Below are 24,889 nucleotides of genomic sequence, written 5' to 3' on the forward strand. Positions count from 1 at the left end.
GTCCCACTAGTATACAGGCGTATTAGTCTGTATTTTCATATGAGTCTGTATGTGCTTTCATCATTTTAGGATGGTGACCTTCTCCAACAATGTGGAGCCAGCCAACGGCTTCCTGGTGCGCTACTTGCACAGGAAACTGATGGAGTCAGAGGACGAGAGAAGTTTGACCAATGAGGACCTGATCAGGGTGTTGGACTGGGTGCCCAAACTGTGGTATCACCTGCACACCTTCCTGGAGAAGCATAGCACGTCAGACTTCCTCATCGGTATGAAACACAGTCTTACCAGGACAACTGTGGGCTAAATAAAGCTGCATTTTTATTTTCTGGGGAATATTGACAACTTTTATTTGTCAGTGCGTGTCCTTGAATGTTCATCTTTCTCCTCCTGCGTCTCCACAGGCCCCTGCTTTTTCTTGTCCTGTCCAGTCACAGTGGATGAGTTTCGATCATGGTTCATTGACCTTTGGAATCACTCTATAATTCCTTACCTGCAAGAAGGGGCCAAGGACGGCATCAAGGTGAGAAACAGAGCCAACACATCCAGAAAATGGTCTCCAGCTAGTATTAGATTCTTCCTCACTAAGTGCTGGTGGCTTCCCTTTCGCAGGAAATGTTGCACTCTAATTTTACTGTTACTGGTATGTTGTGATGTTTCAGGTCCACGGCCAGAAGGCAGTATGGGAAGACCCAGTGGAGTGGGTGAGGGGCACGCTGCCTTGGCCGTCTGCCCAGCAAGACCAGGCTAAGCTGTTCCACCTGCCTCCCCCCAGCATTGGCTCCAGCAGCCCCGGTCAGTCTCTCGAAGAGAGGCCTCACAAGGAGACTCCACCCAGCTCCATGGAATCTGATCCACTGGTAAGAGAAAGGACTTCCTGGTCTTTTGTAGTGATTTTTGTCAGAATAGACCTTTTTCACAGCAGCTATGTTGATATGAAATAGTAGGATAAGCATAGGTTTGACCAATGATACTAATAAAGATGCAGTTCCATTTAATGTAGCAGAGCCTTTCCAGCGAGCCAACATGCGATTGAACGAAACCTTAATCACTGTTATTGGTAACATTTGTGTTTATCCTACTATTTCATGTCAAAATGTCTGCTGTGAAAAAGGTCTGTTGACCCTTCCTAAGTTCCACACCTGTTTGCTCTGTGCTCCAATAACAGGTGGACAAACTTGGTGCCCAGCAGAACCTCAGTTAACTTTCTCCGTTTACTATTTCACATACTTAGATATGCTATGTGTGAAAAACAAATTGTGAAGATGGTTAAAAGATGCTGCAGGAGAACCTGTAAGAATGACATATACATCTGCTGAATCACAATTTGCCTACTTCTGTACTTGCACTTCCTGTTTTCAGTGCATAAGTGCATTCACATCAACATTTATGGCAAAACAAAGTGCACTGCGAGTACTCGGATATTGTACTCAAATCAGCCAAAAAGTTGTGGAACAATGGATACTTGTCATCCGCAGTGGTCACCATCTTGTCTCGCACGGTACGCAAATGTGTACATAGTGTGCAAAGTGTGCTACAGTGTACTAATGGAAGTATCTGAATTGAGACACGGCAATAGCCACACACTAATGTAGTTAATATTAAAAAACAACAGCAAGTTCACTAGCATATTGCTGACATTAGAAAAATTTAGGCTGCAAGATCCTTTAATCATCTTCACAGAGTTATGACCTGCCTGACTCTGACTCTGATCGGCCAGTACTTGTTGCCTTTGTCAGTAAGAGCATCAGGGTAAGCCAATCAGAGGCAGAGTAGGGTGGGACATGCCTTTGCCATCGTAGTAAAAAAATATTGCTTACACAAAACAGTAAAAGGAGAAAGTCGACTGAGGTTGCACCTGGGCAAGGCAAAGCCATGCACTACTCAACTCTGATTGGTTAGTGCTCATTGCCTTCGTTGGTTTGGGTCTTTTTAATTGGGTCGGTTCAGGCATGATGAGTGACATTGTGTGGGGTTATGGTAAGAATATCAGGGTAAACCAATCAGAGTCAAACTATGGCAGGTGATGCCTTCGCCATTGTGCCAGGCACCAAGCTTTCTCCAATGTTACTGAAGCACAGAGCAAAAAGGGGTGGGACTTAGGAAGGTTCAATAATCAGCTTTGTTTAATACTTTAAATTTAAATGGAATCTTCAGAATTGCTCATTTCTCAACTCTCTCTCCTTTGTTATAGATGGCAATGCTTTTGAAACTTCAAGAGGCTGCCAATTACATTGAATCCCCAGACAAAGAAGACCCTAGCCTGCCTAAACTTTGAACACAAAGCTTACACGTAACACGCAGCACTTCAAATTTTATTATTTTTGTCCACTGTGATGACGCAGTGCACATTCAGGAACAAATGAACCCTCAGAAATGGTTGTAGGGTGATTTAAACTGTCATTCCCACAGTAGGTTAAAAGTGCAACTGAGTAATTACAAATCTGTTCAGTATTTTCAAAAGACTGTTCACAAGTATTGAATGAGAATATATATTCTGTTACTTTACTACATGTTTGACTGGATGACATTCACTTCAGTTTACATCCCTTTATCACCACATTAGCCCTCAGTACTGTTAGATTGGTGCTAATAGATCACTATGAAATTCACTGTCTCAGCACTTAGACTTCAGGTGATTTCTGCAGCGGCACACCAAGTCCATCCTGTTTTGTGCTCAAGTGCATCATGGGTATGGAGTGCTTGTCAACAGGAGCTATTCTCAATTATGGTGACTCATTTCTGGAAAAGAGTATGACAGCATAACAGATGCTACTGTTCTTTGGTACATATCAACTGTGTAAGTCTTTGGAGGCCAAATCTTATACATATGCAAACCTAAACTCTACAACCCAAGCAGGTGAAACAAATAAAATGCCTTAAGTACAAAACACATCAATGTCAGCTCAACTTCAGCAGATTATACTGGTGCTTTAATCAATATCATCCACCCAAAACTGTCAAAAATCACTTCTTTCTTCAGCTCTCTACCTTATTTATTTTAATTAATCATCTTTTTTACCGGATAAAATTAAACAGGATAAATTATTATTTTCACATATTCTTTATAATTTCAAGTTTCAAGAGAAATTAAACTTGCTGTCATACTCTTTTGCATAAAACCCAACTTATTTATTGGTAATGTGAGTTTGTGACTTTGTCACTGCATAGTACCGTATTTTCCAAGCACTTAACTTGGTTTTATGAACTGCTTTGTGTAAATCAAGCAGTCACCAATGTTGCCATATATATCAGGTATTAGATACACAGGGATAATGTAACATAACAAACACCCTCTGATTTAACAGATTGAGCAAATTCTATTGAATCCAATTCAGATTTTTTTCTATAACGTTTATCAAGGAAAGACTACATTTCAAATCTCTCTCCCCCATATTCAGAGTAGTTATTGTATATATAATGTACATACAATCAGGCTACATCGCAGTTATTTTATCTATATTAGTTGGTGCAAATATCTAATATACTGAACCAAATACTGTACTTTAATCATGCATATTGACTGTCAAGTTTTAGGGGTTTAAGTTCAACTATGAATGTATAGAAAACACTTATAAAGCAACCATTTAACAGTATCAATCATCTAGTAGGTGCTTTTAAAGGAAGCCTTATCACAAAGCTCCACTGCAAAACACTTTTAACAATGGCTGAGTAGAGTGACTTTAAAGCTACCTATGCCCATTTCATTTGCAACAGTCCATGCACTTCACAAGCAGAATGAAATATCCCGTTCTTAATGTCACTCATGCTTATTATCATCATCTAGGTGCATATGGTGCTCTACAATGTCCCAAACTGTTTTGGTGTTGAATAAAGATCATGTAGACTTTCAGGGTAGGTTAGCAAAGAGTTTTGTGCTAAAGAAATGTGAAATAGATCTGGAAGATACTTTCTGATACTTTATAGGACGTGTTGTTGAAGAAGTGTTGAAGACATTAACGTAGAGACAGTGAAGTCATGTGAGACGTTGTATGGTGTGCGCCCATGTTGATGTCGTACGGTATTCATATTTGAGAACATTTTGAGTACACGACACAGTAATAATGGAGAATAAGTGTTGCAAAGAAAGAGTAAAAAGCTAAAGATATAAACACTTTTTATGGTACTTTGTGTAGGTTTTTGTAAAGAAGCCCTAAAGGAGTAAATGACAGACGTGTGTGGAAATAACTCATCTGTTCATCCCGAGCTGTGTCATTGTCCAGGTGCTCAGACTAAACTTCACATGTACATAAATCCTGTAAATGAATGTCAGACCACTTTTGTGACAGCTTGATAAGAAAGTTTAACATTTTAAATAGTGTCTGAGCTGCTTATTGCTTCGTAATTGCACTGTTTGCATTAGGCTGATAACTAAACTTTAAGCTATATCGCAGCTCTGATTGGCCACTGTAAACTTTAAAAAATGAATGAATTAAAAGAAATCAAAGAGCAAAAAGATGCCAAATGACCAGTGACTGTAACACTGGTCACAGAAATCAGTTATTGTAAATATTTCAGGTATTAGACAGTATTACCAACCCCACCCTGGTCTGTTTCTGCAGGATAAACAAAAGCCATCAGCTCGAGCTTCTCATCATCATCATCATCATCTCATTCACTGGTTGTTGTGCCTGTTGCTCTGTAGTAGCTGTGATTTGTGTTTGCTTACTAGTGTATCAGGACTATGCAGCAACTTCTACTGGTGTTGGCAATCAGCAAATGTCTGAACTCAGTGTGTTTTCATCTGGTCTGTCCTTGAGTTCTTAATTTGGGCCAAATTGCTTCACAGTATAAAAGCTGAAGCTTGTTCAAGCAGGTGAGCCTTAAAGACAGGATTTGTTTGGTGTTGCATTAAGAACAGGGTTTGTAGATGTAGTAAAACAAATTAAGCTGTTTGGAAGCTGTTTAATGTTTTTGTCCTTATGAATGGCAAAAAAAAAAGAAAAAAAAAATCTTGTAAATGGTCAAATGACGATAAACAAACAAAGAAAAGGATTAAAAAAATCAAATTTTGAGCCTGAAATAGTTGGTAAGAATCAGCACTTCAATGTTTGCATAGTTGATTTTAAGTAGAATTAAAACAGAAAAAGATGAAACTGATATCTTCAGCCAATACAGGTTGCTGAATAGTCATATTTTTGCAAAGCTTGTTGTGGACTAAACTAAGAAAAAAAAAATGTTATGCGGTATCTAATGTCACTGACGTGCAAATGTTAAGGGTTTCCTAAGTGTTGTAAATGCATGTAAACTTGCTGTGTGATGAGAAAAACGTTAACATTAATGTATTGTTTAGGAAAATCATTCTAGATAATGTTTTCCTTTTTAATACTCAGATATTTGATATTTCTTTTCTTTTTTTTCTAAAGAATCCTTTGTAAAACTTAATTTCTCTATTTTGTACAGGACATCATTGTAAAGATTGTAAATAGGTCAGCATTCTGGATGCGGCAACAATCATTGAGGAGAGAAAAAAAGAATCATCCTTGAGAGAAAGGTATATTTCTTCAGAGTTGGGTCCAGTACTTGGATAAGGCATGTTTCTGAAGGCTTTCATCCACCTATCACTGGTTGTTGGAATCAATAAAATACATGTTATATTTATTCTGTTGCTTCTTGTGTATCAATTTGAACATAAGAATGTGTGGAAGCACTGACAGGCAAGTGAGAAAAAACGTTTCTCTCCTGTGTTTGTGTCATGGATCTTTTTTCTTTAAGTGTTTGTTGTCTTAATACTCATTTCATCCACAAAAGGCTAAAGTGCATCATGACCCCATGTTTTAAACAGGACTAAAAGCATTCATGTTTTCTTCCAGGTGAGTTTTATTTTTAATTTCTCCATGCACTCTAAACAAAATGCACGTATATGGAATGTTGTATTTCACATATATTTACAAAAAAAACCTTTATTATATTCCACCGTATGTATTGGCACTTGACTCTTCACATTTTTCAGCGTAGAAACATAAAAAGTTTAGAATCAGGAAAAGAGTGCTATCACTTTTCTCATTCACATCTTTAATACTTTAAGGAATATTCAATCAAAATATTAAATTTCATTTCATTTAATGATTTTTTAAACTTTTTCAACTCTTACCTACTCATTCAAACTTTCCACCAGAAACTCCAGACATGAAAATGTTCCACATCTTTCATACATTTTGGGTATTACTCAACTTTAAAATCCCATAACACTTTTTGAAATATTCAATTTTCTTTGAAGCTATAATGGAAATCAATTAGAACAACCATCAATCCACTCATCTTCAACCTCTTCCCACTCATTCATACTTTCAGTAAGAAACTCAATTTGAACTTTAAAACACTGATGACACTTGGGACTGTCTCACATTAATTCAACTTTTCCATATCTTAAATATTGTTTACACAGTCACAGTTCAAAATTTATGTAATTTTCAGACCTTCTGAGATGCATCCATTATTTTGTATGGGGCAGAATGTTAAGAGCTTGAGTGTCTTACATCATCACTAAAATGCAGCAAAGGTGTGAAATGGCCTGAAAAAAATCTTCTCTTAAACTTGCTCTCACTCCCACAATGTTCACCTCACATATATAATTTATACATCAGTGCGTAGGAACGTTTGTGCTGGCTGCAGACATGTAATTATGGAAGCAAACAGACTTTTACTTTTGGCTCCCTGAGCCTCCCAGCAACAGGAGCACCAACCAACTGCCGCATTGGCTGCCATATTAACAGAGAAACATAAGAACAAAGGAAAATCAGCCACTTTTGTTCACCACAGTTCTCATGTTTTTGACACAACACACAAATTTCACACAGCGTGTTCACCAGGGTCTCAACGATCTTATGATCTCACCATTTTGTCCTTTTAGGATTAACTGTCTTTGAAGTAAAAGCAGAAGTATGAGAGATACACCCCAACTAAAATATCTAAGTGAACTCTGAGCCAGGAGTCAAACAGCATCACCATGGTTACCTTAGATCACAGACAGACAGACAGAGATATTAGACATTTTAATTTTTTCAAACACTTTTCAATCCAAACCATATAATGTGCCACATCATTTATGTATTATGAGATTTTTTCTACTTTTCATTCTCATTCATACAAATTAGACTCTTCCCAACAATTCAGACTCCTCAGCTGCTTCTCCATACACATTAAAACCAGCAATTCAGTTTAGCGACAGCTGTTCATCAAACATGGAAATATTTCACATCATTAATACATCACTGGCATTATTCAATACTAAAACAAGCAATTCTGTGTAGCTCCAGATTATTCTTCATACTCCTTCAGCAGTTTCTTAATTGCATACTAATTCGGATTTAGTCAACTTTTCAGTCCAATTCATACTAATTAGACTCTTCCCAACTGTTCATACTGCATCAGCTGCTTCTTTGTACAAACTCAAGCCTGCAATTCAGTCCCCAGCTCCCAGATATTAGTAAAGTAAAGCACTTTAACTCCCAGCTTATACTATATTTTGCATCCTTCACCCCTTTCCAACTTTTCCAACTATTCATACTTTTTTCAGGATTTAACTAGCCATTCATACTGGACTGTGTCTTTCATACATTTTGGTTATTATTCAACTCCTCAAGCCAGCAATTCAGTTTAGTGTCAGCTTCTCATCAAATAATCTCAAAATAGTTCACGGCCAGCAATTCAGTTTAGCTCCCAGCTGTTAATGAAGCAATGCAGTTTAGCTCTGCATCCTCTTTCTCTTTTCCTCTTCATCAACAATTAACACAACTTCCCCTGCCTCTTCTTATAATTTAAAACCAGCAATTCAGTTTAAGGTCAACTTTTCAACAAACCAGAAAATATTACACATTTTCATATATTATTAGCATTATTTAACTTTTAAATTCAGCTGTGCAGTTTAGCATCAGTTTTTCAACATCCAGCCCCCACACTGCATTTTCTTCAGAAATGACCTTCTCTGGTTTAACATTACTGTCATGACTTTCTTTTGGCTTCCAGGTTTATGCATCAGTTGAAATAAATCTTTTCCACCCATTTCAGTCAGTAAACACAGGTCATAAACACAGAAAATAAAACAATTTAGATCAGTCTTTAAAAAAGAATCGCCACAATTTCTTTTCCGCACTTGCCACTGAGATAGTTTGTATTAATGTTATAAGAGCAATAAGAGTAATACCATTATTATATTTCATACAGTAATGGTATTATTCAACTTTAAAAGACAGCAATGCAGTTTAGCTCACCAGCATTTGTGAAGCAGTGCAGTTGAGCTCTCACTGACAGTTTTTGGCACCAATTAAAATAAATTTCTTTTCCATCTGCTGCAGTGAGTAAACACAACTCATAAACACAGGAGAGAAAACTATTTAGATTCAACTTTTAAGAAGATGCCTCACCAGATTTTTTTCCTCACTTTCCTTGGAGGGCTTCTGTAATAATGTCAAAAGAATAAGAGGAGAACAATGATTAAATTAGTGAAAAAATACAGCAATTTCTTTCTGTACCACAAACATAACTGTCTTTACTTTAGGTAAAAATAAGATTAAAGTAAATAACTAATGGCCCCCTTCATATGCTTTTGTTTTTATGTCTTTTTATTTAATTAGGCCATAATCTATGTAGTGGAAAATACAATGATGCACATTGAGTGTTGATGAGTGGGACAAACAGACATGGTGGTCTGAGTCATACAGGGGTCCCAGTATCTATTACATGCAATTCATTAGGGGGCGGTGCCTGAACCTGCCGAGCCCTATATAAGCATGCCACCCCCGCAGGAATAACGGCATTGGATCCAGTTTTTAAGGACTTTATCGAGTTGGGAATTAGCTGAAAACCTCCAACATGCCGTCCAAGCCTGCCCCAATCAAGAAGGCGGCTAAGAAAGAACCAGCCAAGAAGGAGGAGAAGGCTCCAGAGCCAGCACCAGAGCCGGCTCCTGAACCCGCACCAGAGCCTGCCCCGGCTGAAGCCGCCCCAGCCCCCGCCGAGGGCGAAGCTGCACCTGCTGCCGAGGGAGAGGCTGCTGCCCCGCCAGCTGAGGAGCCCAAAGCCCCCACCCCTCCACCCGCAGATGGTAATGCACCGAGCGCAGCGGCGCGTGAGCCGAGACTTACCGTCCTGTATACCGAATACCTGTGTTTCATTTCTCACTGGATGAGACTCGGATGAGTTGTTTAACCTTTTAATTTAAGCCAAAGTAGTCGGTTCATCTCACGGTAAGCACGCGGTAACCTTTACGCACACGCGCCTGTGCGCGCTCAGTGCGAAGGCGCCGTAGGTACGGTAGGATGAAATAAAAGGGAACCTGCATGGTTAACTTACTGCATAAACCGCCTGCTTGGACTATTAGAGTTCTAAAATTTACTGGAAGTTGTACTTAAAGGCGCTTTGCCTTCTTTCAGCGAAACTGCGTGATGTTAACTTGTAACTTTATTGTTAATATGCGCTTTTATACATCAGACTAACAAGCCAGGATTAACGAATATAAATATCCAAATAACTTACCAAAAAAGAAAGAAAAAAGAAACAGAAGACGCATATTAACAACAGTTCTATTACTCTTTAACATCATCTCCAGTGTACATTGATTCAGGCATCTTTCTAACCTCTAATATCTACATCAGCTGCTCCCACTGATGAAGCTGCTGCTCCTGTCGCTGCAGAACAGCCAGCCGCCGAGGGTACGATACCCTCAGAGCCCGAGGAGTATCTCACTTACCACCTAACTCACTCATTTCTGCACATTGTAACTTCTCCTTTTTTTTATTTTATTTCATATTTTTATTCATTTAACCTCAGTTCTAACATTTTGAAAACGTTAAGAAATGTTTTCAAAATGTTATGTATCTATTGATGACCTCTAACCTCTTATATCAGCTGCTGCTGCTCCCGCTGCAGAAGAAACGCCGGCTGCACCAGCTGAGGCCCCTGCTGATGGTAAAACAGACTATCAGTGGATTAACAGACTTCTTATATAACTTGTTATTTAAACTTGAACCTCCTACAGTAACACTAACCACACTAATATTTAACCCTAACTTATTCTAACCTCTAATATCAGCTGCTGCTCCTGCTGTAGAGGAAACACCAGCCGCTCCAGCTGAGGCTCCTGCTGATGGTAAAACAGACTATTAGTGGATTAACTGATATCTTATATTATTATATAAGTATCATTAAAACTTGAATCTCATACAGTAAAGCTAACTATACTAATATTTAATGATGATATAATGACGATGATATCTTCTAACATTTAATAGCTAACCCTATTCTAACCTTTAATCAGCTGCTGCACCTGCTGCAGAAGAGACACCAGCTCCTGCTGCTGAGGCCCCTGCTGATGGTAAAACTGGAATAATACCCAACTTTTTAAAATCTTGAACCTTGATTTCCCCAGGATAATACAGTAAAGCTAACTACACTAATATCTAATGCTACATTTGTAATAATCAAGTTAAGAAAACTCAAGGCAGCAGCCTTCATTAGATTCTTTAAAATCAAATTCAAACTCTTAAGTTTTAAAATAAACTAAACAAAGTTTTGCCAATCTATGATCTTTTGTTGGGATAATGTATGTTTCTTCATTGGATAAACTTGACTGTTTTGAGTTTTATACACCCCAGATTTGTATCATTTATGTGTTTGACAATTAAGTGGTTGCAATTGAAAATATTAAATCATTGACCATTATTCACTTTCACTTCAATGAAACACTGCAAAGTTTTGAAATACAATTGTTTTGGGTTTCTAAAGTCTGAAGTATATCTAGAGAGGAAATGTGAATTATCTCAACAAAACTTTATTAGTTGGAAAAACTTTTTCGAAACTTTTAGTTGAGTTGGGCGTAAAAATCAGTTGAAGTAAGCTGCCTTGCGAATTTGAGTTTTCTGAACTTTTTCATTTTTACAGTTGAATATCTTCTATCTTCTAATATCAAATGGTGATATCTTTTAAAATATCTCATGCTAATATCTTCTAACATCTAATATCTAATGCCGATATCATCTAACGTCTGATATCAGCTGCTGCTGCTGCTCCCGCTGCAGAAGAAACGCCAGCCGCTCCAGCTGAGGCCCCGGCTGATGGTAAAATCAACTATCAGTGGCTTAACTTGTCTTATATAAGTTCTATTACAACTTGAACCTCCTACACTAAAGCTAACTGCGCTAATATCTAATTCTGATATCTTCTAACATCTAATATTTCCTGCTAATATATTCTAACCTCTAATATCAGCTGCTGCGCCTGCTGCAGAAGAGACACCAGCTGCTCCTGCTGAGGCTCCCGCTGATGGTAAAAGAAAACAAAAAGAGCGTGGAATAATAAACAACTTTTTCTTTTTTATTTCCAACTTTTTATCATTAAATCTTGAACCATCCACCTGATACAGTAAAGCTAACTGCACTAATATGTAATTCCAAAATCTTCTAAAATCTCATGCTAATATCTTCTAACATCTAATATCTAATGCCGACATATTCTAATCTCTAATATCAGCTGCTGCTCCTGCTACAGAGGAAACGCCAGCCGCTCCTGCTGATGCCCCTGCTGATGGTAAAAAAGAAATCACATGAGCCACAAAAGATATCTTGTGTATATATATATATATGTATAATATATATACTGAATTTGAATCTTCAACCTCTTGCGGTAAAGTTAATGTTACTAACTTCTACATGAGCCCATTCTGCAGTCTAAACACACTCAGCATCATCTGTTAGAACATGTCCCATCTGCTCAATGCACTAATTATTAATATCTAACATTCAATAATAGCTGCCCCCGCTCCAGCTGCAGAGGAAGGTGCTCCCGCTGCTGATGGTGAAGCGCCCGCTGATGGTAACAGAACATGTTCACTCCTCTGTCTTTAATTTCTCAGATAGATTATGTCATGCGAGATAAATTGGATAACGAGCCCTTCAGTGTTAGCATTGTTTGACACAGAGAGCTGTTGTTTGATGCCGTAGCATTGCTCTGCTCATCACATGCTGCCAATAATAATGCAAATGCCTATTTAACATCAGCTGAAGCTGCTGAAGCTGCACCAGAGGAGCCCAAAGCACCCACACCTCCACCACCTCCACCCAAAGGTAACCTTCAGTTCAGAAAGAAATCTCAACGTGATTATATCTTCATAACTTGTTCTTTTCTTTATTACAGTGGTAAAATAAAGACTGCGTCATCGCCTCTTATGAACCTCAACGTTGCATTGATTTCTGATTTGAGCATTTCTGCCCCTTTGCAGCTGAATAACTGATTTTTTTTTCCTTGGCGTTTGCAGAGCCCACAAGCGCTCCACTGGACCTGTTTGTTGAGGACAAGAACGACACCTCGGTTTCCATCATCTGGAGCCAGCCAGAGGTCGTCGGACACTCCGGTCTGGATGGATACACCATTGAAGTCGCAAAGGACGGAAGTAAGTCCTGCAAGTCCTGCTCTGCTTTTGCACAGGTGCATGAGAAGGGTCAGATTATTAATACACTGTGGTAAAAGCTGACCTTTAAATTACCGTGAAAATTCTTATTTCAACATGTGATTTTAGGTTTTTACATTAAATATAGTTATATCTCTACATATCTATAATTTTATCTTTGATCTTTAAATGCTTTTTAAATAACCTCGGGAACCTGTTAAATTGCCGCTTTAATGTGGGTCAGCCGTATCGGTTGCAGCTGTTCCTGAAGTGTCACTCGCAGAGTTATATCATGAGCTACCTAACTTCTCCCTACAAGGAAAGAGGCATTTCAGGAGCTGCTGTGGTCTGAGCTGCTGGAGGTCCTGCTTTTAGACTTCCTGCCTGAAGCTATTATCAGCAGACAGCACACGCTGGTTACCCACAGAACGGCAAATTAGTTTCTCATACAAGAAATTTGTGTCAAACATAATCACTCTGTATCCGTTACAAAGCAAAAAGCAGCGCTTACTGTTCTAATCTATTAATTCTGTATGAATTAGATCTGTTCTTCTGCAGTTCTCACAGTCAGAAAACATTATAATCACAGTCTCAGTCCTGTAATATCAAGATAAACATCACTTCTGTGAATTGCATTAGTCTATCTTAATTTTGTATAATTTTCCCTCTCAGCTGATGACTGGAAGGCAGTCAATGAGGATCTGCAGAAGTCCTGCCGCTTTGTTATCAAGAACCTGACCACCGGCGACCGTCTGAAGATCCGTGTGGTGGCTGTGAATGCCGGTGGCCGCAGCCCCCCAGTCGCCCTCCCCGAGGCCGTCCTGGTGAAGGAAGTTGCTGGTAAGAAATGTTAACAAAGACAAAGCGAGATTCATTTCAACACAAGAAATGAACTTCTCACCCTGTCATTTTACCATTTTATCACAAAAATCATCTAGAAATGACAGATAAAATCAACCTCATTGATCCCAAACATGGAAACTGAGGGGACACAGCAACAAAATGAGGGGCAAAAGCATCCTGTAGATAAGTATCCTGAAATATTATATACAATATGGGCATTTATTAAAATGCAAAAATCCACAAAAAAGACAACAAGAGGGGAGCCATTAAATGCAGAAAAGTGAAAAAAAAATTAATATGCTAAATATGGGCACCAACAGATGCAATAAGTTGCAAAAGGGACAGAAAAAAAGCCCTTTTCTATCTAATATGTTTAAAATGAAGCAAAAATAAAAGGTACTATACATATGTAAATAGTAACTACAAAGTCTATTTGAGTCTAAAATAGTCAGAAGTAAGTGACAAATCAGACTGTAAATGTCATTATTAGGCTTCTTTTAATTCTGTTAAATCTGGTACTCAAAGACTGCATTGCACTGACAACGACTGATTTAATCTAAGGTTAGATCTCATCAGAATTTAGCTAAACTAGGTTTAAAATGAAAAAAAATTAAATTAAAAAAAATTAAATGAATACATTTTAAAAAAGTTAATTCAAGTGCTGTCAAGACCTAGCAAGTACAAGTAAATATAAAAGAGGAGGGGAGCCGTTAACTTTCAGCTGCTCTGTATTCCTTATCAAAGTGTTACATTGTTTGCTAGAAAACTAAAAAAAAGTTAACACAACGTTACAATGTTTGTTGGCTAGCTAAAAAAGTTGCTAGCTACTTGTTGGCTGAACTGGACTGAATGAAAGAAGAGATGCATCATAAAAAAGAGAGAGAGAGAAACTTGATTATTTTTCTCCAACCATCTCAAAAGGTCAGGCATTTAAAAAAGTTAAACCTCCTCAAGTGTAAGTTTTAATACCGGATCATGTTTTAAATTGGAGTTTAAAGTATTTAAAGTTACACAGTTATTTAATCAGGTTTAATCGCCGCTGCTACCCAGCCAAAAATGTTGGACTCAACCCCAACATGACCAAAAATTAAAACCAAATCACCAGTTCTAATTTAAATGAGAAATGTTTATTTAAATTTGTAATTGGTTTGTTACATCAGGACAGTTTGTACCGTTGGACGCAGGTCTGGCATGACGTTTACTGGGACATTTATTATGGGAAAGGGGAGCTGTAAAAGGCAGGAGTCAAACAGAAACAGCTCAGCAATGTTTTCTTCTCAGCTGTCCGAGTCCTGCTGTTGGCACATACCTGCAGTGTTAACAGCATAAAACTGGGGTCCTCTGGCTCGTTTCCGCACTGATCCACCCAACCACAGTGTGATAATCGCATACGTGTTAAGCAGGCAGTTGTACTGATGCCGAAAACCTCCCAGCGATAATCACAGACAGTATATCTAAATTGATTTGCGGTAAAATGCTGATTGGACCCCGAGGGCTTTAAAAGGAGGAGCAGCGTTACTTTGGCTCCCTCACAAATCATCGTTATGCGTAATGGAGACCTGAACAGGAGGGGGCGGCAACCTGATCCCAGCTGGACTGGCAATACCTCAATAGTCAGGTCCATGTTCACCGTCATGCTCGCCATAGCAGCAGGTCCGCATATAGACACGACTTATGAATGGTTTCCGACAAAACGGCCACAAAGCTTTGGAAAAATAGCTGGGATGTCGCCGCTATTAACACAGATTTTTCTGCGGAGGGGTTGGCATTGCATTGTGATCCCTGCAAGGACTCACGCTGAGAGCCAGTGTCGGGCTCCTTTTCCGCAAGATCGATGGTGACAAGTGATCCGACTGCAAGCAGGTGGGGGGCTGCGGGGAAGGGGAGGGGGTGGATGGTAAATTCCAGTGTGCCCCATCTCTGCATTAAGGGGGGGGGGGGTGTTGGGTGAGGGTGGGGGTGGGGGTTGGATCTAACTTCTCAGGTGACATCCCAAATCTCATGACACTTCCAGAGATCCACTGTTTATTTTGAAACATGCCACAGAGAGGATGTTCATTAGGGTTAATCCTCCCTGTATGAAGTGATAAGACACTTAACATGTGTTATATTTGTTCTAATGTACACCAAACAATTTACGATCTAGTTTGTGTTTACAAAACAGTTGATTACTGCACCCTTATTAATTCATCTATAATTTTAATGTGCTCTGATGAGAGTGGGAGTAACTGAAGCTCCCAATCCTGCGTCATAGAGGAGGTGATATGCTACAGTACGTCGGCTTAATTTAGAGTCCTGACAAATGTTGCTCTGCTGGACTCAGCAGGTGGTGCCTCTCACCAAATCACTTTTACAAATGAGCCTCAGCAAGATTCCTCTGAGGCTTAAGTACCATTTCAAACGTCACAGTGGCTAACTATCTTTATGATTTTCTTTTTATGATTATTGATGGGCTATTTTGGGCTTTTTATAACCTAGTGCACAGTGGAGGGAGCGAGGGAAGCTTAGAGAAGAGGGAAGGGGGTTAAGTGCAGCAGTGTGGCCTCTGCTGGGATCTCACAGTTACATTAGACACATGTAAATAAGCCACCAGAACACCTCATACCTGTGATGTTATTATTTAATTCCCTACCTGCAGATACACACCTCTTACGCTCATAATTTCATGTGTCAGTTCAACTTAATCTGTCCAAATAACACAGTAATACATATCATCTTACACAAAGGACAACTAAATAAAACAGACTAGGAAGTCTTTATAAAGTCTTAAAAATCCCAAACTTTGAATTTTAGGCCTTAAAATGTCTTAAAAGGTGACGAAGGAAAGCCAAATGTCTTAAATTCAACTTTGACAGGTCTCAAAAATTGATTGGATTATGAAGATAATGTTACTTCTATGAAGTTGCACACCATTAACAACTACAAAACAAAAACAATGTTGAACCAAGAACCACAAATACAAAATAATAACCTAAATTGTTTCTATGAAAGGTTACTGTCACTTAATGCGGGTAAGTACAAGTTCGGTGAAATCTAGCTCGAGCTTGTTTCACTTTTGTAGCATCATTAAAGTCTGACCCCGCACGACCCAATCTGCACAAACACTGTTCTGGGACTCGCACAAGTATGGATGTGAAACAGGTCTTAAATTTCATTCATGATGATTATTAAAAGTCTTAAAATTAACTTCTGATCTGCGTAAACCTTGAGCAGGGATCATGTTAAAATGCAATTAAAAGTTTTCCACCAACTACAATGAAAAAAGAAAATTAGTGTAATGTAAATTATTATAATGAGAAAACCCAAAAAAAGACTGAATAGCTCACAATAATGACTAAATGTGGAAAATAATGACACATTTTCTCAAAATAATGCCATAATTATATTGTAAGAATTCTTGTTAGTTCAAATAAGTTTCACACTTTACCAAAAAAATAATTTTAGTATCTCAAAATAATGTCTTGAATCTTGAAATAATGACATATTATCTCAAAGTAATGAGTTAGTATGTCAAAATATGACTTAGTATCCTAAAATAATGAGAATCCCTCTCAAAATTATGACAATAGAATCACAAAATAAAGAGAAACTTTTTTCAAAATAATAGTCATTATTTTGAGCAAGTTTGTTACATAATGACCCACAGGATCTTTTTTTTTTTTAAATCACATTTGAAAAAAAAAAAAAAGTTTCCATAAATATTAAACAAAAGAATTATTAAAACAACACCTATTTTATATTTTATAGATTCATGCAATATAACAAATGCAATAGGCAAATCCTAAAAAATACAGTATATAGCCAAAACAAAATACATGTATAAAAAACATACATATGTGTACACAAAAGCACACACAAATATTAACTATCCTGCTGATTCCTGTCATTCAGTTTATGCTCTTTTTCACATTTTATTTAACTTCATTATAATCTGTACAGAGCCCTTTTTGTCCTGTATTCTGTTTCAGTGCTTTAACACATCATGCCATAAAATTAAAATGACAGGCATGCACCTCTGAGTAGACAGAAATATAACAAAAGGGATAAAGGACTTAGAATACAGTTACTTTTATAGCCAGTTAAATCACAGACGTACCCTGATGGTGCCAGTGAAGATTCCCCAGCTAAAACGGGCTTAGATCGGCTCAGCAGCTTTATCGATTTCCTCAGGATTTGTTGGTCGCAAAAGAAAATTAAATCTTCTTGCTTCACTCCAAAAAAAATCACTTTGCACATCCTGGAAATCCTTTTCTACCCTCGCTGATCCCCTGTGGAACCAGCAGATAAAAGAACTTCAAAGAGGCTTTCAATATAAGTGCTGTGTAAATGTTGACTTGCTGTAATAGTCATCTGTTGTTTTTCGTTCATTGTTTTTCTCTCTAGATCGTCCAAAGGTCCGCCTGCCTCGTTTCCTCAGGCAGAGATACGTCGCTAACGTCGGTGCTAAGATCAACCTGACCATCCCCTTCACTGTAAGCTAATGATGAGCATCTTTCATCAAATGCATGATGAATACAGCCACCAAAAAAACAAATTCACTGTCCGATTTCCCTTTTTTTTATCCACTCAGGGCAAACCCAAACCCGTGGTCACCTGGACAAAGGATGGTAAGCCCCTGGACACGAAGAGGGTGAACATCCGCAGCACAGAGAGAGACAGCATCCTCTTCATCCGTGCAGCTGAGAGGGAAGACTCTGGAGTGTACGAGATGTGTGTGAAGGTGGACGACTTCGAGGACAAGGCTCCACTCACCCTGCAGATTGTTGGTGAGCTGAATATTGAGATTCTGTCAGAAGGAGGGCGTACGATTGACCCTTCCGAAGTCTCGCCCCTTTTTGGTCTGTGCTCCAATAACAGTCGAGCAAGCTTGGTACCCAGCAGAACCTCGGGCAACTCTCTCCTTTCCTGTTTCCTGTGTGCGACATTTCTTTAATCCTAGAATGCCAAAGACATCTTCAACCCTGCTCTGCCTCTGATTGGCTAACCCTGATATTCTTACCCTAGTCACTCTCCTCATGCCTAAACCTGCCAAGAACCAACCAAACCCAAACGACCAAAGCCCGTAAAGGCAACGAGATATGCTATGTGCTCGTTAGCTAGCTAGCTAACAATTGATATAGATTAGCTAACTTGTTAGACAGACTTTTGTCACAGAGCAAAACTTTAGCTAACTAAGTAGCAAACAAATGATGTAGATTTTAGTTGGAATTTTCAACTAGAATGCCTTCTGAAGTTGAATTTCCAAAGTCCAAGGAACCTCATCAACCCTGACCACAAAATCCAATATGGCTGCACCACACATCAGCTATAGTGAAAGCTGTTTACTAGTACTTGTTTGATTAAATCAGCTGTACATACAGTACTGTCTGTGGATGGTGTTTGTATGCCCAAAATACCGTGGAAAACTTTTGATCTCCAAGTTAAATCAAGCGCACCTTAAGGAGAAAACTGACGGAGCTTCCAAAAGGGGCGGGACTTATGAAGAGTCAACTGTATCCAGTATACAGCGAAGAACAGTGTTTTTGATGCTTATTTTGGTGTGATAAGATTAATTGAAATTAATACATTCTTAATCCGCCGCCTGGTTGTTCGCAGAGCTGCCTGGACCTCCTGCCAGCGTGAAGATTGTTGATACCTGGGGCTTCAATGTTGCTCTGGAATGGACTGCACCCTCCGACAACGGAAACACAGAAATCACAGGTTACACAGTCCAGAAGGCCGACAAAAAGACTGGAGTAAGTTTTTTTTTTTACAGTATAAAAGGTTGTCTGATGCGTGGTCATAGTGAAATATATATGATGATTGTTAATAGAAGGATAAATTCCACACAGTAAACCCTGAAACCTCAAAAATTCCTCTTCTAATACATCATCATCATCATCATCATCATTATCATCATCATCATCATGTCTTCAATGTGTGTGTGTCTCTGCAGGACTGGTTCACTGTGTTGGAGCATTACCATAGACTGAATGCCACCATTTCTGACCTCATCATGGGCAACACCTACAAGTTCAGAGTGTTTGCTGAGAACAAGTGCGGAATAAGCGAGTCTGCTAGTACTGCAAAGGAGGAGGCTAAGATCCTGAAGACAGGTACCGTTCTCTTTTATTGCTCCTTGACTAACAGGGAAACAAACACTGCGGAATTAATTTATTATTTCCATTTCATTGAGTGTGCGTGACTCTACGAGTGTCCACTCTGTCCGCAGCTAATCTCAAATACTACTGGACCCATCAGCCGAGGGTTTTTTTTTGTACACATTTATGACTGTATGCTCACAGACCTCTTGTTGTAGTGACTCAAACATTTTTGATAAACCTTAAAAATCTTATATTATTATATGTTTTACCAACTGCTAACTCCTCACTGCTTTTAACCCGTCAGCAGGGGCCACAAATGACTTCTAAGCTGAAAACAAGACGTGCCTACTTATCTGTTGTGGGCCATTTTTGCCTTTGTCATGGCTCAAAAACTGACATCCATAGAAAAGTTTGGTGGAATCTGCAGAGTAGGTCCATACCATATATTTTAAGACCCGCTTAAGTTAGGCACAATACGAAATGAATAAATCTCCATTTTTGTAAAGCCACCAGGTAGCTTGTAATTGTCTAAATTAATAACAAAATGTTAGAAAACGTTTGTACTTGTTGTCCCATTTATTGTTTTTTTTTATCAAGTTTATACATATAGAACCCTGAATACTCGATTCCTATACCATTTCATGATTCTATGCATCTTAAAGAAAACTGAGACTATACTTAAAAAAAAACTTCATTCACATATTTGCCAGTCTCTGCTGGTTGCATTTGTCAGTTGTGGTGGCATTGCAGTAGGTGCTTCACCATCTGTTTTCTTGCAGAAATCTGCACTCTACTGAGTGCACTCTTCTTTATTAGAACATTTTTAGCTGCATGGCAACAGATGGATTACAGATAGGCAATAGTCAACTGTTTTCAGTGGTCTTCCCCTGAAAACTTTAAATTGAATATAATATTTGTTTTATTTGTTTTAATTTGCGTATAATCACCTGAAAATAAAAAGTGTTGTGTTTTTGTTACCTTAGAATAAGCACAGGTCCTCTTGCATGGAAGATGCCATATTGCACCACCATCTTTATAGTCTCTACAGTAGCCCAGAATGGATAAACCAAACACTGTCAGTAGATACTGAATTTTTCATGGACACTATACTTTCTCATGTGTGCTTGGAATGGGAGGGTGAGGCAACTTGTTTGTAATCTGCAAACTCACAGTTAGATGCTGCCAAATCCTACACTCTTTTCCTGGATTCAGATTTAAATTTCAGTCGATCTCAAGATATTTATCTGCTGACCCATATGAACCTGAAAGACCCCTCAGGTTGGCTGGTTCTGATTTACTGGCAGTTCCCAGAGTCAAAGCTAAACATGGTGAAGCTGCCTTTATTTTCTGTGCTGCTCAAATGTATGATGATGAGACAATTCTGACCATTTTCAAATCCAAGCTGAAGCCCGACCTGTTTAATATTCCTTTTAATTAATTTTATGTTAATTATATATTTTTTTGCTTGTTTGCTTTTATTGGTTTTATTCAGTGGGCTTTTGCTTGTGTTTTTTCTATTGTTTTTATCATTTGTTTCTGGTGTTTTTACCAGTGTACTCTGTAAAGCACATTGGGTTGCCTTTGGGTATGAATTGTGCTATATACATAAATTTGCCTCACTATTCTCTTCTAGTTCTATTACAGACAGAGATGTAATCCTGCATACAGTTGCACCAGTTTGCTTCCATGCAACTGACCTTTAGGTTGATCATTGAGGAAAAAAAAAGGAAGAAAAAGAAATGATAACACGTTCTAAGAACTGTTGACTCAGATCATTCAAGCAAACTGATGGGCTTCAAAAAAGACTGGACTGACTTACAGTTTATCGACTAAGGTTTACAGTAGGAGCATCATGGTCAAATCTCTTTCTCTTCTGTCCTCCAGGTATTGAATACAAGCCTCCTGAGTACAAGGAACACGACTTCAGCGAGCCACCCAAGTTCACCACCTCTCTGACCGACAGAGCCACCACCGTCGGCTACAGCACCAAGCTGCTGTGCTCCGTCAGGGGATTCCCCAAAGTACAGTAACATTTTGTTTTTATTGCTTGACCAGCAGCATGTTATGTCATTTTTTTCAACTGAACCAACAACAAAATATTAGCACCTCACGAGCAACATGAGCTAGCACTGGATCTCCATGGTTATAACTCCTTGTTTTGGTCAAAATTTGAGATTCAACATGATTCTACCTTTAAAAAACTGATATTATTCTTTAAGCAGCACCTGCACATATTTCATCTGTCAAGTTCGGCTTCCCAACAATGTAATTCATAAATTTCAGCATGTTTCAGTCACCATATCTCAAATTTTGGATGTCATCTGTTATTGAACAGGCGCACTGGAGTGTTTCCCAGTAATATGTGGAGTTCCACAAGGGCTGACTCTCGGACCTCTGTTAGTTAATCTTTACTTTCTCCTACTAGCTAAAAATAATTCAAAATTTTATAGTTTCATATTACATGTACACAAATGACATGCAACCAAGGCATAATTTTAATTACAAAACATTTTACAAATCTAAATACTTTGGACTGATGCTTTTAAACAAGTCGCTACCAGCTGATTGTCATTTATTTTGTGAAATTAATGGAAACAAATCAAACACAGAGATGCAGTCTAAACACTTGAACATGTTTGGGAAAAGGTTTGAAGTTATCTAATGAGTGAAACTGACAAAACCCCTTACAACAGTCCCGGGCTTTGGCATGTTGAAATGCAGAAGTTTACCAAGCTGTAATTTCTAACTGATGAACAAGTGTTGTTTTCAGTGTTTGTTGGATCAAACTGTAACACCAGCACTTGTCAGCAGCTCGGCTTTGAGCTGAGAATGTGTAACATCTTCGCCTGACCTTGTTAGCCTGCTGTCTGAGCCTCTCACCTCCTGTTTGGGCTCCTAATCCCACCGGGTCACAAACAGGACAGTTGAGGTGGATGATCTTGATGAGAAGGCTAGAATTGGTGTTGTTTGCAGGAGAGGAGGATAGGAGGCCATAAGGGTGACAGGTCAGCAGGGAAGCGGGGTCACATGTGTAACATTCCCTGCAGGGCCCCAGGAGGTCTGTGCCATTAAAACTCCCAAAGCAGGCGTGTGCTGTGTGTCCACTTCAATCATAAGGGTTATTTCTTGCCATGTAGCACAAACAAAAATAGAACCACCACTGCTGCTTGTTTATTTGTGTGATGATTGCTGTGAGGGGATGAAACGCCCCTGCAGGAAATCATGCGCAAATCACATAATGCATAATCTAAATCTGTTTACTTCTGCAGCCCAAGGTTCAGTGGATGAAGAACCAGATGATTATCGGAGACGACCCCAAGTACAGGCAGATCTGCGTCCAGGGTATCTGCTCTCTGGAGATCCGCAGGCCCGGTAACTTTGACGGTGGCGTGTACTCCTGCAAAGCCATGAACGATCACGGAGAGGCAACTGTCAGCTGCAAGCTGGAAGTCAAACGTAAGTTAAAAAACAAACAAAAAAAACTCTTGGTGTAAAAATTGTGTTGAAGTTGTTGCATTTAACCATTTGAGAGCTAATAACTTGTCTTTGCTTTTAACAGAGCCAGGAGCTGCAGATGCAGAGAAGAAATAGGTCAACATTCACATTCTCACAGGTCAGAAATAATCATGATCTTATTTGAATATCTTTCTTATAACTATGTTTGATAAATACACTTAAGTCAAACACAAATTTAAATCATACTCAGAAAATATACATGCAAATATAGTCTATTATTTTTGGAATTAAACTTGTAGTTTAGTTGCACAGCATGCAAAATTGTGAAATTAATGCAATTAAATGGGAAGTATTGGATAGGTTCGTCTATATGAGTCCTGAGGTGACATCTGCCGCCTCTGTGACTTAATTTCCATATATGGAGGCACTAAACTTGGAAAAGGTGGCCTCTGCCACTGAAAGAGTCCAAGAGGTAGCACCCATAAATTAAATCTGTGGTGGCTCCTCATGTGTACGCGGTTTGGTGACTTAATCACATTTCCTCGACTCAGCAGCAGCAGCAGTAGCCTCCTTTAAAAGGCCGAGTTACAACATTTAATTAGCAGGTTACTCTCTCAATACTAACACATATCAAACATTTCAGACTTGTACTTTAGTCTGTGTGAAGGTTTTATATAATACCAAACTGCTGGATAAAGTTTACTTTTAACACATATCACAGTAAATACAGAAAAATGTTCATGCATGCCTTGTTTCTTAAATTCTTCTATGCGATTCTGAATCACTGCCGTCTCTACAACTACAGCACTCGCTCCTTTTTAACACCTGTTGTTGTTTTCTGTTCATCTGTTGCAATCCCAAATTAGGAGCAGAAGGAATGAGGCCTTTGCAGCATAAGGTGCGTGACACTTTTAGCGCTTCTAAAACTGTCATCCACAATCATGAATGAATAAAGGCTTTAAAGTTTCCGTTATTTCTGTGTCTTTACAGGAAGGTGCTGGATTCCTGCAAGAACATGTATATATGGCTGGTGACCACGCTGCCAAAGGGTTGTTGCTTGTGGCCCCTCGCCGAGTGTTACCCTGTGTCATGATGAACATTGTTGTCTTCGCTTAATGCCTTTATCGTTCACTACATTATATTGAGTCCGTATCCATGTCCACAATCAGCTTTTTTCCCAACGATTCTGTCTATGGTAACTAAATTGTCACATTTCACTATTCCTCCCTTGTTAGTGTAACTAGATGTACACCAAGAATTTTACAACATTAATTTACTGTTCCTCATAGGAGAACTACATGTAACATGTATACGCGTTTATATCAATAAATAATTTAATTTCTGGTTTTGTTTTTTCAATACAGTTTGTTCTTTACATTGAAATGTCCAGCTGAAGTGTGAAAAGGCTTCCACTGTTTACAAAAGTTGAAAAGACGATTTAATATTCTGCTGAAAGGGAAAATTCACAGTGTTTAGTGTGGATGTCCAGCCAGTGTTGATGATCATTTTAATCAAACGAAACAGCGAATTCCTCAGAGTGTGCTGTATTGACTGAGAATGTTGAGTTGTTCTTCTCATAGAGCTGTGCCGTGCCTCCATGTACCAGGATGCATTGCACATCTGATGCTCCTACCCATGTTGCTGTGTATCATCACCCTGGCCAATAGCTGTTATTTTGTTGGACAAAATAAATATAGCATTAGGTGACAAAAATACTGTTCCAGCATGCCCCCTGGCTGCCCAAAGGAGCAGACTATAAATCCAAGCTGTAATGGCCTGTAGTTCTTCCTTAACACCAACTGCATCACTGTGACAGTGTTGATGCTGCAAGGAAAACAGATTTTGCAGCAGGAGAGCTCAGCTTTCTTGGTCAATATAACACACAGTGAGGAACTACATGTCACTATGTGAACCATCAAGACGGACTGGATTCCACATAAAAAGTGGTGACTTTTCCCTTTAACATACGTATGAACGGTATTCTGCACACATAGTTACTCTAAATAACTATCTGTGTGCAGTTTTTATGAGAAACTGATGAAAGCTGCAGTAAAGCAGGGACAATCATGCATGTAGTGCTCTTGACTGTATATCTATAAACTATTTCATAGTTTTGATTTATACT

The 24,889-nt window shown here is 38.8% G+C and overlaps 2 protein-coding genes across 11 annotated transcripts in view; both read left to right on the forward strand.

The window, feature by feature from the left end:
- nav1b (neuron navigator 1b) overlaps positions 1 to 4,936 on the forward strand; it is a 111,076-nt gene extending 106,140 nt beyond the window's left edge. The window contains exons 30-33 of the mRNA XM_084738432.1: positions 70 to 266; positions 402 to 520; positions 660 to 857; positions 2,192 to 4,936. Of these exons, the coding sequence (XP_084594558.1) occupies positions 70 to 266; positions 402 to 520; positions 660 to 857; positions 2,192 to 2,275 (598 nt within the window). The 3' untranslated portion in view covers positions 2,276 to 4,936. The remainder of the gene's footprint in view (positions 1 to 69; positions 267 to 401; positions 521 to 659; positions 858 to 2,191) is intronic.
- A 3,799-nt stretch (positions 4,937 to 8,735) lies between these two features.
- Positions 8,736 to 24,109, forward strand: mybphb (myosin binding protein Hb). 10 transcript variants are annotated; one of them, XM_084738445.1, is made up of 20 exons: positions 8,736 to 9,043; positions 9,847 to 9,906; positions 10,031 to 10,087; positions 10,256 to 10,312; positions 10,992 to 11,054; positions 11,206 to 11,262; positions 11,467 to 11,523; positions 11,746 to 11,808; positions 11,994 to 12,059; positions 12,251 to 12,385; positions 13,055 to 13,222; positions 17,609 to 17,697; positions 17,796 to 17,991; positions 18,821 to 18,960; positions 19,161 to 19,320; positions 21,193 to 21,329; positions 22,578 to 22,764; positions 22,868 to 22,921; positions 23,631 to 23,662; positions 23,755 to 24,109. In XM_084738445.1, the coding sequence occupies exons 1-18, from the start codon at positions 8,812 to 8,814 to the stop codon at positions 22,897 to 22,899; spliced, it is 1,956 nt and encodes a 651-aa protein (XP_084594571.1). In that variant the 5' UTR covers positions 8,736 to 8,811; the 3' UTR covers positions 22,900 to 22,921; positions 23,631 to 23,662; positions 23,755 to 24,109. The 10 variants fall into 10 exon arrangements, with proteins under 10 accessions (XP_084594571.1, XP_084594600.1, XP_084594581.1 ...); XM_084738474.1 differs by lacking the exons at positions 10,256 to 10,312; positions 10,992 to 11,054; XM_084738455.1 differs by lacking the exons at positions 10,031 to 10,087; positions 10,256 to 10,312.
- The last annotated feature ends 780 nt before the right edge of the window (positions 24,110 to 24,889 follow it).

This window comes from Lutjanus erythropterus, chromosome 2 (genome assembly GCF_056507025.1).
Source record: "Lutjanus erythropterus isolate fLutEry1 chromosome 2, fLutEry1.hap2, whole genome shotgun sequence".
In the NCBI taxonomy this organism is placed as follows: Eukaryota; Metazoa; Chordata; class Actinopteri; order Lutjaniformes; family Lutjanidae; genus Lutjanus; species Lutjanus erythropterus.

What these genes read in the sequence shown, in the direction of transcription:
- mybphb (XM_084738445.1), top strand. Translation starts at nt 8,812, where the DNA reads ATGCCGTCCAAGCCTGCCCCAATCAAGAAGGCGGCTAAGAAAGAACCA. An exon ending in CACCCCTCCACCCGCAGATG is followed by an intron (nt 9,044 to 9,846) that starts GTAATGCACCGA and finishes CTCTTATATCAG; the next exon opens with CTGCTGCTGCTCCCGCTGCA. An exon ending in TGGTGAAGCGCCCGCTGATG is followed by an intron (nt 11,809 to 11,993) that starts GTAACAGAACAT and finishes ATTTAACATCAG; the next exon opens with CTGAAGCTGCTGAAGCTGCA.